The 15,860-nt window shown below is 33.8% G+C and overlaps 2 protein-coding genes across 2 annotated transcripts in view; both read left to right on the forward strand.

Moving 5' to 3' along the window:
* The window catches only part of LOC107725372 (uncharacterized methyltransferase Mb3374), a 5,636-nt gene extending 893 nt beyond the window's left edge, over nt 1–4,743 (forward strand). The window contains exons 2-6 of the mRNA XM_016534609.1: nt 2,165–2,325; nt 3,430–3,643; nt 3,806–3,909; nt 4,181–4,318; nt 4,631–4,743. Coding sequence (XP_016390095.1) covers nt 2,165–2,325; nt 3,430–3,643; nt 3,806–3,909; nt 4,181–4,318; nt 4,631–4,727 — 714 coding nt within the window. The 3' untranslated portion in view covers nt 4,728–4,743. The remainder of the gene's footprint in view (nt 1–2,164; nt 2,326–3,429; nt 3,644–3,805; nt 3,910–4,180; nt 4,319–4,630) is intronic.
* A 240-nt stretch (nt 4,744–4,983) lies between these two features.
* On the forward strand, nt 4,984–12,800 carry LOC107725407 (NEDD8-conjugating enzyme UBE2F-like). The gene is made up of 10 exons (XM_016534652.1): nt 4,984–5,207; nt 6,909–7,058; nt 8,569–8,598; nt 9,091–9,156; nt 9,572–9,639; nt 10,459–10,529; nt 10,665–10,722; nt 11,451–11,483; nt 11,585–11,647; nt 11,881–12,800. The coding sequence occupies exons 2-10, from the start codon at nt 6,941–6,943 to the stop codon at nt 11,929–11,931; spliced, it is 558 nt and encodes a 185-aa protein (XP_016390138.1). The 5' UTR covers nt 4,984–5,207; nt 6,909–6,940; the 3' UTR covers nt 11,932–12,800.
* Nucleotides 12,801–15,860: the final 3,060 nt, after the last annotated feature.

Consider the following 15,860-nt stretch of genomic DNA (forward strand, 5'->3'; position numbering starts at 1 on the left):
ATGCTGAATCTTATCAGCGGTACCGGGTGTCTCCTCCTCAGGAGCTCATAGATGAAGTGCTGAATTTCCTTCGAAAAAGAGTAGGCTATGTGAGATGTGTGTTTAAAAACTTTTGTAAGAATGACTCAGCATTTTGTTCATATGACGGTGTTTTACTTGTCTTTATTGAGGCTAAACTATAGAAAAGGATCAAGGAACTGAGAATCAAAGCTGTATCATTGTTTAGCTTATGAAACAGTGACCCTTGAGAGACATCCCACCTTTCCCAGAAGGTCCGGGAGTTTTCCGCATACTGATAAAGGCTAGCTCCCCGACGCCCGCAAATTATAGCCTATATCGCGGAAATCGAGCGTGCGAGAGAGAACACCTGTTTCCACCTGGTATAGATGTGTTTTCGTGATCCGATCACAAATAGTCAAGATTACTGTTATCATGCGTCTCCCGTGACCACTTGCGTTCGAACTTCCTATCCGCTTGTTACGTGCTGACGTAAGGAATGCTGTTTCTGGGTCCAAGCCTCATCTCGTTTCACTTGAGAAACTCAGTTTATAAACACTGTTTATTCATATTAAATATTTCAGCTAAACGTTTTCAGACTTACGGTGTACAGTACAGTATCCGTGCTCACAGCGTCCCAAACACAAATAATTTTTATATTTATTTATTTATATTTCTATTTTCATTGTCTGATCTGGGATTTCGGTATGGAGATAAAGGTTAGGATTATAATTTTTTGGTAGTATTATATCACATTGTGAATGTAGGCCTATATTAGCACCGTTTGTTTTTTTCTCGTGGCATCTGATAGAGCATTATTATTATTATTATTATTATTATTATTATTATTATTATTATCATCATCATTAATCAGAACAAAATATACAACAGTATACAAAAATGTACATAACTTGCCAGAGTGTACAAACCATTGATTCATGAATCAAAACTGCATATTCGTGAAAAAATATTACAAGTCCAATTTGCTTATTTATTATTATTATTATTATTATTAGGGCCCGAGCACCGATGGTGTGAGGACCCTATTGGAATTGCTCCGTTTCTTATTATTATTATTATTATTATTATTATTATTATTACCAATGTTCTCCAAACTGGTGCAGTAGTCCTTATCTCTTGAAGAAAATTAATGAAATTTGGCTTGGATCCCGACCATTTCTTATTATGTACGTGAAATTTTCCCAAAATATAAAAAGCTGTACAAGAAAAGTGAAATTATTATTATTACTTTCAATGGAATAATACTAGGCTACATATATCAAAATTATTTAACTTGAATATAATATTTGTTTTCCTTCTAATGAAATTTTCCATATCCACGCAGAAATTCCTTGTGTATACACAATTACAAAACAGATGGACAATAGACTCCTTTTTCCATTGAACAAAAATCACAGGAATAATCAATATCCTAATTAAATCTCTCTAACACACTTTTAGCTGGATATACACCATGTGTAATTTTAAATGTAACCTCTTTTACTTTACAGGTTACTTTACTACGCCAGGCTTTATTCCAATTTATATTTCTAAATACATTGGTCCACAATAATCCTTTATAAGTATCTGTATCACCTGTTATAACATTCCTAATATATTTGAAGAGTTTACTTGCAAAAAACAAATAACTGTTCAGAAATCATGTTTTTTTTATTATGCGATCATGTTTTTTTGTTGTGTTTTATTGTGGTTTACGCGAATAAATATAGGCTTAATATAGTTTAATATTTATTCACATTTAAGGTCCATTTACTGCATTAATGAAATTTAAAAAAGTAAACATATAAATAAAACTGATGTCATCATTTGTACACCCTCATGTCTGAAACCTTAAATTTTCTTTAGTTGGACACAAAATGCCAGATTTTTCAGATCGCATGACTTCAGAAGACTATAAAAAGGCAATACATAAAGATAGGCTACAAATTTAAATGATTTCGGTAGCGCTTAACTCTAGTGTCTTGCATGCAAAAGAGCAGCCTGGACTTATTTTGAGCTATGTGTGAAAAGAAAGAAAATATGATTTAGAACACAATGAGAGTGAATACATAATACTATAATTTTAAGTATCCTTGTAGTCTTCAAATTCTGGTTAAAGTCATCTTTTTAAAACACGAGCATTACTCTGTTTTACCTCTGTTAACAGATCCAGGGCTATCTTGATCTGGCAGTAGATGTGGGCTGTGGTTCAGGACAGGGCACTGAGCTACTCGCCCCTCACTTTCTCACTGTGGTCGGGATAGATGTCAGTCCAGCTCAACTGGAGATAGCTAGTGCCAAAGAGCATGCACCAAATGTGTGTTACAGGTATACAATAACTACATAAACACCTACAAGAAAATATAGACCTGAAGAACAATTCTTCATTTCATTATCCTTAAAAAACTATAACAATAATATGGTGAGAGTATCATATATGATGGTACTGACAAGATACTTCAAAGAATATCAAGGTACACGTCGCATGTCTAAAACAATGATAACCATAATACCATATTTTTATTTTTTGGTTCTTTTTAAGTTAGTGAATGTTCTTGATTAAACCTCACTATAGTGCGTTCAGGTCACATTCAACCTGACATGAATGAATGAGTGAATGACTGAATAAATAAATGACTGTAAAGGACCATTAAGATTATTTTTATGGCAAAAAAAATATTATTATTATTATTTTTTGCGTAATATATTTAATATACATATATAAAGTTATAAATTATCACATAAAAATGAATTTAAAATTACATTTCTTGAAATTTTCATGGTTGTCTTGTGCATAAATGCATTTTTTATTTTTTTTTCATGTTAGATTGATTTTGACATGGACACACTTTTATAAGGTTTAATACTGAACATTCATTAAATATATTTGGTATATTTTGGTAATTTTATAATTATAATATATATATATATGTTGAATTTGTATAATTGTATATATTTTTTTATAAAACTAGGTTTTTATCATCTTTTTAAAAATCTTTTTGTAATAGCTTATTTCCACTACAGTTTATACTCGCACTATAAATAACTCTGTTTATCCTATACTAAAATAATTTTGTACATTAAAAAAAACAAACAATTTTACCTAACTGATTTAATATACACAAGTTTACACACAAAAAAAGTAAAATTAATTGAGATGGAAATCTTCATGGCCTGAACAACTGGCTTTCTCATGCATTGTTCCCCCACTTTCGTAAGGTTTAATCCTGAACATGTATTAACTAAAAAGTAAATATATACATACACACGCAGTGTATGTACAAAAAAATATATACATTTACAGTTTTTATGTTATATTTTTAGTTATGTTTTTATCCACTTTTAAAAATCTTTCAAATCTTTTTCTCATTTTGTTTCCTAGTACAGTTTATGCTCACACTATTTATAACTCTGTTTATCCCGCTCCATTAGACAGAGCCCTGCAGAGGAGTTGCCCTTTGAAGATGATGTGGCTGACTTGGTTACATCCATGTCAGCTGCTCACTGGTTTGACCATCCGCGCTTCCTGCGGGAGGCAGACAGGATTCTGAGGCCAGGAGGCTGCCTCGCTCTGCTCAGCTACACCATGGATTTTGAGCTGGAATATGGAGAAAGCACCTCCAAACTCAATGAAATCTGTCAAGAGGTTAAATAAACCAACAAAATGTTTTATGGGTTGTTGTTCAGGAAACCTGCATTATAAATTCTTGATATGAGACAACACGTGTGTGACCTGCTGCTTTATTTTAATGGAATGGTATCCTTGCACTAGAGATCTTCAGTGTAAATTGTATTTTTTGATTCATAGTTCTATGCAGCCCTGCACCCTTTTCGGAAAGCTTATATAGGATCCAGTTCCCTAGAGGTCTACAAGAAGATCTATGACTCTGTGTCATACAATGATAAAGAGTGGTAAGTGTGAGTTTTATTACATGCTTTTATTGCATAGTACCTTTGCAATAATCCTATAAAAATAGTTCTTTTTTTTTTATGCACAATCAGCTTGTAACACCCCAAAGAGAAAGGAAAACTTGAAATCGCATCATATGACCCCTTTAAGAATATTTTAGATATAGCTTAATATTATATAATATTATATTAATGTTATAAATACTAAGAAGACTCAATTTTCGTCATGCAAAAATAATATTTTATAGATTTGAATTCCTGTATTTGTTTTCAGGCATGAATGTCGGAGGTGTCGGATGATTATGCCACTGTCAGGGTTTATTGGCTTGGTTGAAACCTTCTCTACCTATCAAGATTTCCTGGAGAAAGATCCTGTTGAGGCCAAGAGACTGTCTCAGACCATCACAGACTGGTAAAACAGACAGTCTCGGCTCATAAATAAAAAATCATGCTCTGAAAGAAGCAATAGCCAATGGATTTGCTACAGTGTAATGCATTAAATTAAATCAAATCACCATACTAAAATAGAATATCAAGAGTGGTGTGATAATCTAAATAATCAAGTCAGCACATTATCATGTTTATTTATTTATTTTTTGTTATTCACGTATTTCAGAAAATTTAATATATAATATTTATAAAACAGCATACTGTAATTAATAATTTTTGATTGAGTTATATTTTATTTTATTTGTATTATTCTACATTAAATTTTTTTTTTCAGGTTGCTGGAAGAAATGGGAGCCTCATCAACTGACACAGAAGTAACAGTGATAGTGAAATATTTCTATTTATTAGCCTCTAAACCACAGAAATCCTAAAATTATGTTTCAATCCCACAGAACCCTCTCTGTTTAAAAATGTCTCAATATTTCTAAAAACAATAAAGCATTTGTGTTTTATTTCTGTTCTGAAAATTTTAAACAATAAACACTCAACATCAAACTTGCATTATTATATCATGAGTTTTATAAACACGATCAAATAAAAATTAGATATAGTGCTCTTATCTCATGTAGCTTTGCACAAAAGGGCGGAATTTTTCTTTGTGGCGTTTGATTCCACACGGACTTTTTATTGAATGAACGAAACAACTTCCGGCTTCTAAACCGCTCAGGCAGCGGCAATCATTAAACTCAGCACTGAACTAATCTGCGCAGCATTCCACTCAATTCTATTTATTTTAGCGACTTTTAGGGTCTTTTATTTAGAAGTTATTTGGGGGGAAACGGTGTAAAATTCAGTTTGAATGTCCTGATTATGGTGTAAACGGGGCAGTTCAGTGACTCTGACAGAGGCAGGTACGTTAAGTGTAATATCGATCGCAGCCGAGTTATTTGACATTTTTAGAGTTGTATTATGAATGTAAAGATCTTTTAACCCCCTATGTTTCAGTATATAACAAGACATTAATCTCAGTTTCGATATAAATAATACACTGTGTAATGGGAATCAAGGTGTAGTTGATAATGAACATGTTAGCACAATAACGGCTCGAACCAAACCGGTAACTGATGATTACGAAAGTTTGTATTGTTTTATTTCATAACATCTGTGTCTGATAAGCTCATTATAGTCTCTACAATTTAGAAATGGGTTAAGAGTTTTAATATTCCCGGACAGAAAGAGCTGTAGCGGTACCGGGTTATAGTAACAGATGGTAATACCATGGTGCTTTGATTTATATAGTTCCTGTACCATGGTATTTACATAGCGTTCCAAGGTACTTAAAAGAATACCATGGTATTGACACAGTACATGTGGTATTGCATGTATTGCATTGTATTACACGTCCACAAAATGTTGTAGTTTGTAGTTCATATTAGAGACATGCCTATTACCGTGAAAACCAAAACATGGCAAAACCATGGTGCTTGATTCTTTCACATTAGAGCTGTTGTCTTTTGTGTGCAATTTAAGCTGTATACATTGTGGGAATGTAGTACAATATTTAGCAAGTCTGTTTTTCTTCCAGTATCATATTGTTGTTATTTAAGTAATGTAGTTCTATGTAATGGTCAGTATAATGTGAGACGAGTCCATACAAAATAACTGTCTTATGCTTTATTTGAACTCCAGTGTGGTTTGCAATTTGTATAAAAGCAGTCTGTTCTAAATCAATTACGTTAATTTCTGTTGATGACATAGTTTGCATGATCTTTGCAAACTCACTTATAATAATGCATTACAGTAGCTGCTTGTTTCAGAATACAAAAACAAGTGAACCTGAATAAATTATAATTGATGTACACACTTTAGCAGTTCACTCCTGCTATTATTCATTCAAAGCTTGTTAAATTGTATGTTTCTAAAAAGTATTCTTGCTGTATTCAATTTGACCCCAAATAGATAAGACAAAATATTATTCTGAAAAGTTCATGCCTACTTTATGATACAACAGCAGAGGATTAAAGCTTCAATAACACAATGATTTTCCAGATTTGGAATGAAGTCAGATAACGTGGCTAGGGTTGCAAAGGGGTGGGAAATTTCCAGTAACTTTCCAAAAATCCCTGGAATATTCCAAAAAAACCTGAAAAGTTTCCAAAATTTCTGGAATATTTCCAAAATTTACTGGAAATTTTCCACCTTTTTGCAACCCTAAACGTGGCATAAAATAATTATACAAAGCCATTTTAATGAATGTGTTAACCAACACTGAGACGCTATTTTAATTTTTATTAATAGTTTGAATTAGTTTTTATTTATGTATTTATGTTTTCCATTATTTTAAAGTTTTATTAGTTTTTGTTTATATGTCTATATAGTTTTTATTCATTTTTATTTCAGTTTTAGTTATTTTGGTACATCACTTAAAACTAAATGAAAATGAGAAATGTCTTGTTGGCAACTAGCTGAAATAAAATGTTTAGCCACCCTTTTTTATATTTTATTTTATTGAGTTAACATTTACTTTATTTCAAGCAACAAAAAGGTTAAATTTAGTTAAGTACAACGACCCTGGTGTTCACCATCTTTGTGTGTGTTTGTGTTTCTCACAGGTGTGTGAGAGTGTGTATGTTGGTCTGCTGGTATGCTGACGTTAGCCAGTAAGCTGAAGAGGGAGGAGGGCGTGAGGGCCGGCCGGACCCCTGCAGGCTCCAACGATGCCTCTCATAGAGTGTCCGTCAGAGATCGCCTGCTCATCAAAGGTACCAATCACTGACCAAACACTCCTCCTGTCTGCTGGGATCATGATACTGGAGCAGTGGTTCATGACCAGTTATTCAGTCTGTTCTGATAGGGTCACGGACGAATTAGGCATGTCTGTTTTGTGTGACATGATTTTATCCACAAAAACCATAAAGGAATAGTTCACTCAAAAATAAAAAATGTTGTCATCATTTACCCAACTCATCCATCTATCCATCTATCCGTCTATCCGTCTGTCTGTCTGTCTGTCTGTCTAGTGTTCTATCTAGTGTTATGTCATTCTATCTATCGTTCTATCTATCGTTCTGTCATCTGTCTCTCTGTCTGTCTATCTATGTATCGTTTGTTCTATCATTCATTCTGTTATCTATCTATCTATCTATCTATCTATCTGTCTATCTGTGTCTGTCTGTCTGTCTGTCTGTCTGTCTAGTGTTCTATCTAGTGTTATGTCATTCTATCTATCGTTCTATCTATCATTCTGTCATCTGTCTCTCTGTCTATCTATGTATCGTTTGTTCTATCATTCATTCTGTTGCCTATCTGTCTGTCTGTCTGTCTGTCTGTCTAGTGTTCTATCTAGCGTTCTGTCGTTCTATATTGTTCTGTCATCTGTCTCTCTGTCTATCTATGTATCATTTGTTCTATCATTCTTTCATTCCGTTGTCTATCTATCTATCTATCTATCTATCTATCTATCTATCATCTATTATTCTGTTGTTTGTTCTATTGTTCGTTCTGTTATTCTATTTATCTATCTGTTGTTCTGTCGTTCTATCTATCTATTGTTCTGACATTATATCTATCTATCTATTGTTCTATCTATCATTCTATCTATCTATCTATCATGATTCAATACATTGTAACTGGATCATTAATTACACTGCCAAACTCTTGTGAAAGAGTAGGGCCGGTCTGAATCTGGGGAGCGTGATGAGTGGAGTTGTGTTGTGCGGTGACTGTCTGCAGGGAGTTGTGGTGCCAGTAAACTTGTGTAAGGTGATGTGATGCAGGCCAGATCAGGAGAGCATAGGGCTGGACAATAATTCAATATCAATATGTATCGCGATATAATTTTTTTCAATAACGGTGATATGATTTTTAAACACATTTCCGAATCGTCCAGCCCTAGGAGAGCAGTAGACTCTATTTATAACAGCCCGAGAGGAGGAGTCTGTATGCCATTACCAGCAGCTTAAAAAGCACTTCCCATCGACAGTCAAACACTCAGGCTATGTTCTGAATCAGTGAGGCCATTGGATCCGGCCCAACTCAACATTTAGAGATGGTGTCATGAGAATGCAGGTGGACATATATAGCTAGATAGAGCTGTGTCTTGTATCTGTGTTCCATAGACCATAATTCCAATAATAACAAATTCAGAGAAGAATAAATGAGTATATCATTCTAAAAAAAGCTGTTCATGTCTCGCTTAGTAAAAGCTGGTTCTATAAGTGTCTTTGTTACCCATCAGTACTAAACACCACTCATGCTTTGATCTGTTCACAGAGGTTTCAGAACTTGAGGCTAACCTTCCAAGTGAGTATATTCAGGTCATTTCTTATGCTCTTTAAGGATGCACAATATATTGATACTACTTATTAATTATTATTGATTGAAGGACAGTACAAATCTAAATGAGTAAAGAAGGCAGTATGTATGTATATATTTATTGTTTTAACCTTTAACATTTGCTGTCATTTGTCTTTAAAAAGCAATAATTTAATACATTTTAACAATAATAAAAAAGTATACATTTTTACACTGTACATTAGAGTGTTGTGATTATCTAAATTCACTTAAAATTATTGGTTTAAATTTTTTTATGTTCTTTTGACAACATGAAAATAATTATTGGCTTATCAGTATTGCTTTGGTTTTAAAGGTGTATCCCTAACGTTCGTTCTTTTTTTATACATCTATAAACCTGTCTGGATGTGCCAGCTGTAATACAGATGTTAATTTTTGTGTGTGTGTGTGTGATTTATGAACTCTTATTCTAAACATTAATTATTCTAAACATTTCTGCAGATACCTGTAAAGTAACGTTTCCTGATGAAAACAAACTCTATCACTTCCAGTTGGCCATTTCACCAGGTAATTCTGGCCTCTTTTCTGAAAGATTAAATTGTAAACATCCATTAAATGCAGATGCTGTTGAACAGTGTAAAAGAGTTTACCTGACCTACTCATACCCAATATAAGGCCTATGCGTACAGATCACAAGTATTTAAAATAAAACATTGTATGCACTTCACATTCACATAACCTTATGAGCAATACGATATTATCTTTTGTTAATATTTTCTATTATCTTTTGGGTTATGTGTCCTGAACCAGCAGAGGGAACAACAAAAACCATTTGCGATTTTCATATCGTATTGCTTTTTCACATTGCTCCTTGTGTAAATAGTCCTTTGCTCATTTTCTTTTTCATTATAAGTATCTATTAAATGTTATCTATTTTGCGAGTGAAAATATAACCTTACATTTCTGCAAAACACCTCATCAGATGAAGGCTATTACCTTGGTGGAAAGTTTCAGTTTGAGATTGAAGTTCCCGAAGCCTATAATATGGTGGTAAGTGCCTGTGACATATCATGAAGTAATGAGGTAATGCCACACTTATTCACTCGCAGTGCTACGATGATTTTATTAGTCCATTTGTAAGCGGGGCTGTTAAAAATATGTTTGTGGGCATTACTGATGCTCTGCAGTGTCTGCATTCAATAAAACAGCTGCCCGAGTGTGCCCACGCAAATGCACACATATATAACACAACCCATCCTTGACCTCAGAACACCTGTAATAGCCCAGTAAAGGCTGTGCAGAGATCTACACATGGACCCTCAACCCTGGTATCTAAGTTTAGAGCAAAATAATGAAATATTACTGAGGCACAAGGCATTAAAGAAGCAATATTTATATTTGGACTATTGTAGCCTGGTCGGGTCGTCACCGCTGCGGAGTAACACATACCTGCGTGAATCGCCATAGACATAAACTTGGAGAAGTAGCTCCGGTTGGAATGTTCTTCCGCGGGATGTGTGCAGTTCTGTTTATTAACCGCTAGAGCGCCAAAAGTTACATAGTGCTGCTTTAAGCATAGCATTTATACAGTGATTATATAGCTTAAATAAGTGACTAGAAGTAATTAAAATGAAACCTACAATTAATCTTGCAGACTATTTCTGTTGTAATTGGATGGCGCTTTTAGTCTTGTTCATTTCTGTTTTACGTGTACAAGAGCTAGGGCAATCTGCAAAATATCTTTTTTTTTTGTTCCATTGAAGTGATTAAAATCATACAATTTTAGAATGACATTAACTTTACTGCTATAAACCCCACACAAATCCAAACGGGCTGTAAGACAACCGCTTTTCTTTCTGCTTTCCACAGCCTCCCAGAGTCAAGTGCTTGACTCGAATATGGCATCCAAACATTGCAGAAACTGGGGAGATCTGTCTGAGGTATGTATCTGTGTTTGTCGTTTATTCACATGTTTTAATGGATCAGAATTCAGATTGTTTTGATTATTTTGACAGCTGTATTTGTGTTCTTTAAATTATAATTATGTTAAAATCTCTCCTATTTCTTTCTCCAAGTTTATTGCGAGAGCATTCAATTGATGGTACTGGATGGGCACCCACTCGTACTCTAAAGGTAATTGTGTTTTTGTAATGCATCTTGGAAAAATTCATTACAGTGTTTTCTAGGCAGAACTGTATTGAAATGCCTCATATTCTCTTTCTTTCTTTCTTTCTCTCGTTCTTTCTTTCTTTCTTTCATATTTGTGTATTTTTAATTTTTTATTCCTTATTTTACTTGTTCTATTTTTTATTTTTTTTTTATTTTTATTTTTTATTATCTGTGTTTTTTTGTTCTGTCACTGTCATTCTGTTACACTGTGGAAGCTTCTGTCACGAAAACAAATTCCTCGTATGTGTAAACATACCTGGCAATAAAGCTCATTCTGATTCTGATATGCCCTTAAATAACTATACTTTTTTTAATATTTGGGTTAACAGCTTTTTAAACCATCATTTTAATTTTTGATGTTTTTCCAGCATTAATATTTTATATTTTCTTTAGAAAATGCAAATTATAACAAGTATAAATATTTTATTTAAATTGGTTATTTATTACAAAAAAGTTATTTTTTTTTTTATGTATGTGTGTTAGGGGCCATTCACACAGAACTTATTTTTGCATTCCACTACCTTGATTTTTCGTTGTTTTTCTATGTAAATGTGCTAGACCAATGTCTTGAGGACTATGCTTATGTGTCACATCTTTTGCAGTCTTGCATGACACTGCATTCAAAAAACTGCGGCGCTCAAGTTAAATGTAATTGCTAATCTGTATTATTCCACCCATTTTTTTGTCTCTAGGATGTAGTATGGGGTCTGAATTCACTCTTCACTGTAAGTACACATGAAACAATCTTGGATAATCAAATTTTTTTTATGTTAAAAATCGTCATCTTTCAGTGGGAAGGCCAACATATGTGTTGTTTCTTTCACAGGATCTTCTTAACTTTGATGACCCACTGAATATAGATGCAGCGGAACATCATTTACGGGACAAGGTAGAGCACCAGCACACATCTAAACATGTTTACAAACAACATTTTTTGGGAATGTATTGGTTAAAGAAAAAAAAAAAACTAAACATAATCATCCTGATATTATGTATATTGGCAATATAGTATTTAATATATATATATATAATGCTCAATATATATTGAGCCCTATGTGCAGTGCATTTGCAGGTATGCGTTTCATCCAAACCCATAAATTTCCTTAATGCTTTTTGTTTTAGGAGGATTTCAGGAACAAAGTTCAGGACTTCATAAAAAACTATGCAAGATGATGTCTCTGTTGAGCCACACTCATATGCATGTGACTTTGCAGATGTACGTCGATCCAGACTGCAACAGAGACAAAATCTCAAACTATTAAAACATACTTGGGGAAAGAAGAAAGTTAAAATGCGTAATGAATGACGCCGCGAGTCCCTGATCAAGATTTGGGAGGGGGGAATGTGGGCCTTACTGTCCATTTCCGATGGCTTTTTTTTTTTGGAAGCGGACACTCATGCAGGTTCTTCTAAATCAAGTTTGCTTTTACCCCCCAACCCCCCACAAAAAAGAAAAGAAAAAGAAGTACAAAGATGGTTATGAAAATGAGGACCTCTCTGATGTCACCTCCTATGCTAGTGCCTCTGTGTTTTTTGCCACATATAACTGGACATACGTTTTAAGCCAACTTCTGCAGCCTGCTTCTTCTCAAATCTTGACAACCTACAAACACTGAGATTAATTTGTTCATAAGTGATGTCATAGAAATCCCAAAGTTCCATTGGTTCATTCGCTCTGGGGAAGGAGTCCACCAATGAGGAATCGCAAAAACATAGAGCACTAATGTCCCGCAGAATACGTGGGTGGGTTTCCGAGCGGATTCTGTGAAGCCATTTCTTGTAACTCGGCACCTCTCTTCATGTAAAATCACTGCAGTTATCAGACTACTCCGTATCACATGTGCACACGCGCAAATATAAAAATATCTGTGGGTGCCTCTGAATGAGTTCTGAAACTGTTTCAGTTCAAATATGTGAGGTGTTTGCGGGTGAATCTCATGATTGTCCGGGACACATTTTTATGGAAGCCAGTTTACACCACGAAATAAAAGTAAAAAATTTAATTGCAACCTTTTATCTAACAATTCTGACTTGATATGCAACAAAATATAAACTCAGAATTGCGAGAAAATCTGAATTCTGAGCGGGAAAAGTCAGAATTCTGAATTACTTTGTCGTAATTCCAAGTGTATATCTTGCAATTTTGACTCAACCCCCCCCCCCAATTCTGTGTTTACATCTCGCAATTCTATTTTTTTTGCTACGGAATAAAAAATAAAAAATGGCAATTGAAAGTGAGTTTATATCTCATAATTTGGACTTTTGTTCTTAGAATTGAGAGTTTATCTCGCAGTTGCGAATTAACATCTCACAATTCTAAGAAAAAAGTCTGAATTACGAGGTTAAAGACATAAGAACATAATAATTGTAAGAAACTCAGAATTGTGAGAAAAGAAAGTTTGAATTGCAAGATAAAAAGTCACAATGTCCTTATTATTATTTTAATCCCGTGGCGGAAACGAGCTTTCCTACATTTTACCCACAAATCAAAGGGAATAAGCAAGAAACTCTATTTTGCATATAATGAAGATGTGCTGATAAAGATTTTGAGTTGAGACATTATTTTTATGATAAATTAAGCATGTTTTCCCCACATTTAAACAATATATATAAGTTTTCCTGCATTGGGGCAGTGAGTATTTTGTCAAAACTATGCTTAATTATCATCAAATAATACAAAAAAAGCTAAATATTATTTCCTGTTACTTTTAATGTTTGGGTGAAATATGACCCAAACATGTTTAGGTCGGGTTTCGTGAGATTCACTCTTGCTCTCGTATGCATTTTCGTCATTGTATACACGTTCAGCTTTACCGATGTGTGCATGTACACAAGAATACCTGTATGCTTGTACTGTGTTTGTGTGAAAGTGTGTGTGTGTGTGTGTTTGAGCGGGAGAGACTGGAATTTTAATACATGTCTGATTTGGTAGCATGCACTGGGCTACTGAACTGCTCAGCCATAAAGCCTGTTCAATTAGTGAGGATTTACTTTATTTAAATTGATTTATTTTTCTCCTTAGAGGTGTATATCCATTTGTAAAGCATATTAAAGAAGAATTCTACCACTAAGTAAAGATTTGGAGTAATTTGTGCTTAAAATTTTACAGTTTGCTTTTATAATTTTAAGAGCTTAATAAGAGCTTATCATTGACTTTGTCTTAGAGTAGTGAGCCGCCTACCTAGACAGCATTTTTAGGCATTATAATACGAGAATTTGCACAAAAGTGCTGTCTAGGTAGTTGCTCTACTAGAGCTTTAAGTGGAAAAGGGTATGAAATGTGGAGCTTTGTCTCTGTATGTGTCCGTTAACATTGGCTGGGTCTGAACTTGGTGAGCGTCCCTTCTGAGACACATTTTTGGGATTCATATAATGTAAATTTGCCTGTTGCCAGACTCCGATTTCTTAACTTTGATTTCATCCCATCGGAGAATATCAAACACGCTTGATATTTCAAGCCGATTTTAGGACACATATTGTTTTCATTTGTCATGCATCTCCTAGCAACAAGGCACATTTTTGTGTGAGTTTGTGTTTGGAGGGACTGTTTGGAGGAAAGTCAGGTAGTTTTTCCTCTCTAACCATTTACAAAGTCAGCAAGTTTATGATGCCTAGTGTTTAAAATCGGTTCAGATTTTAAAAGTTGTATGTATTCCAGTTTTAAGGCTGTGTTTGAGTACCAATGCACTGCTTACTGCATGCTGTGCAGTATACACTGAATATGACTGATTTTCCAAAATAGTTTTTTTTTTTTTTTTTAAATCTACATATATATATTCCATATTATGGAATGATAGAAAATTTAGTAATCAGTGTGCGTATTCCAGTTTTAAGGCTGTGTTTGAATACCAATGCACTGCTTACTGCATGCTGTGCAACATACACTGAATATGACTGATTTTACAAAATAGTTTTTTTTTTTTTTTTTTAAATCTACATATATATATTCCATATTATGGAATGATAGAAAATTTAGTAATCAGTAGTATTACTGAAATCCATAGTATGCTACATTAAAGTGCATGTTTATTTCATCGTTGCATCTATTAATCATTGCAGAAACAATAATAATACTTTTAAATAGCCTAATTTTGTGTAAAAATGTTTTAACATTGTAGTCTAATAATATTCAAATAATAACAATAATAAAATCTCTTATTGTGTCTGGTACACTAACACTGGAAATCTACACGGTAATGTCAATCACATTACAGTACTGTATTCACAGTAGCCTCCTTGGTTGTATACTGTACATTTTGGTATTCAGTGCATACAAAAAATTAGCATACTATGCACAGTAGGTATACAATATAGGGTGATTACAGGTATATTGCAATCCAGAATTCACCCTTCTGCAGAATTAGAATGAATAGTATGATATTCCAAACTAAGGTTTTGAACACAGCCATTGTGTTTGTTTTTATATTTGCACCAGATGGCGCTATTGTTTCAAAAATGGTTTTGCATATTTTGAATGGCTAATAACAATAATAAAATCTTTTATTGTGTCTGGTACACTAACACTGGAAATCTCTACGGTAATGTCAATCACATAGCCTTCTTGGTTGTATACTGTACATTTTGGTATTCGGTGCATACAAAAAAATAGCATACTATGCACAGTAGGTATACAATATAGGGTGATTACAGGTATATTGCAATCCAGAATTCACCCTTCTGCAGAATTAGAATGAATAGTATGATATTCCAAACTAAGGTTTTGAACACAGCCATTGTGTTTGTTTTTATATTTGCACCAGATGGCGCTATTGTTTCAAAAATGGTTTTGCATATTTTGAATGGCTTGTACATGTAGAACATGCTGAAGGAATACTTACATAGGATAAAATAGATATTACACATCTTCTATTTTAAAACTAAAATAGATACGATACACCTCAACCCTTAAAACCCTTATGGTAATGTGGAAATACCACGTCACTGAATGATTACTCTATTCTTATACCATGATATTTATGTGGTTCTTCGTGGAATAGTAGGTTGTCATTATGCATGTTCAAGAAACATTGTGTTACCGTGGGTACCAAGTACTGTATAAAAAGCATTAAGACTTGCGAAGTTGATGCAATTAGGGGGGGGGG

The sequence above is a fragment of the Sinocyclocheilus rhinocerous genome, unplaced genomic scaffold (assembly GCF_001515625.1).
Source record: "Sinocyclocheilus rhinocerous isolate Xijiao unplaced genomic scaffold, SAMN03320098_v1.1 scaffold1386, whole genome shotgun sequence".
Lineage (NCBI taxonomy): Eukaryota > Metazoa > Chordata > Actinopteri > Cypriniformes > Cyprinidae > Sinocyclocheilus > Sinocyclocheilus rhinocerous.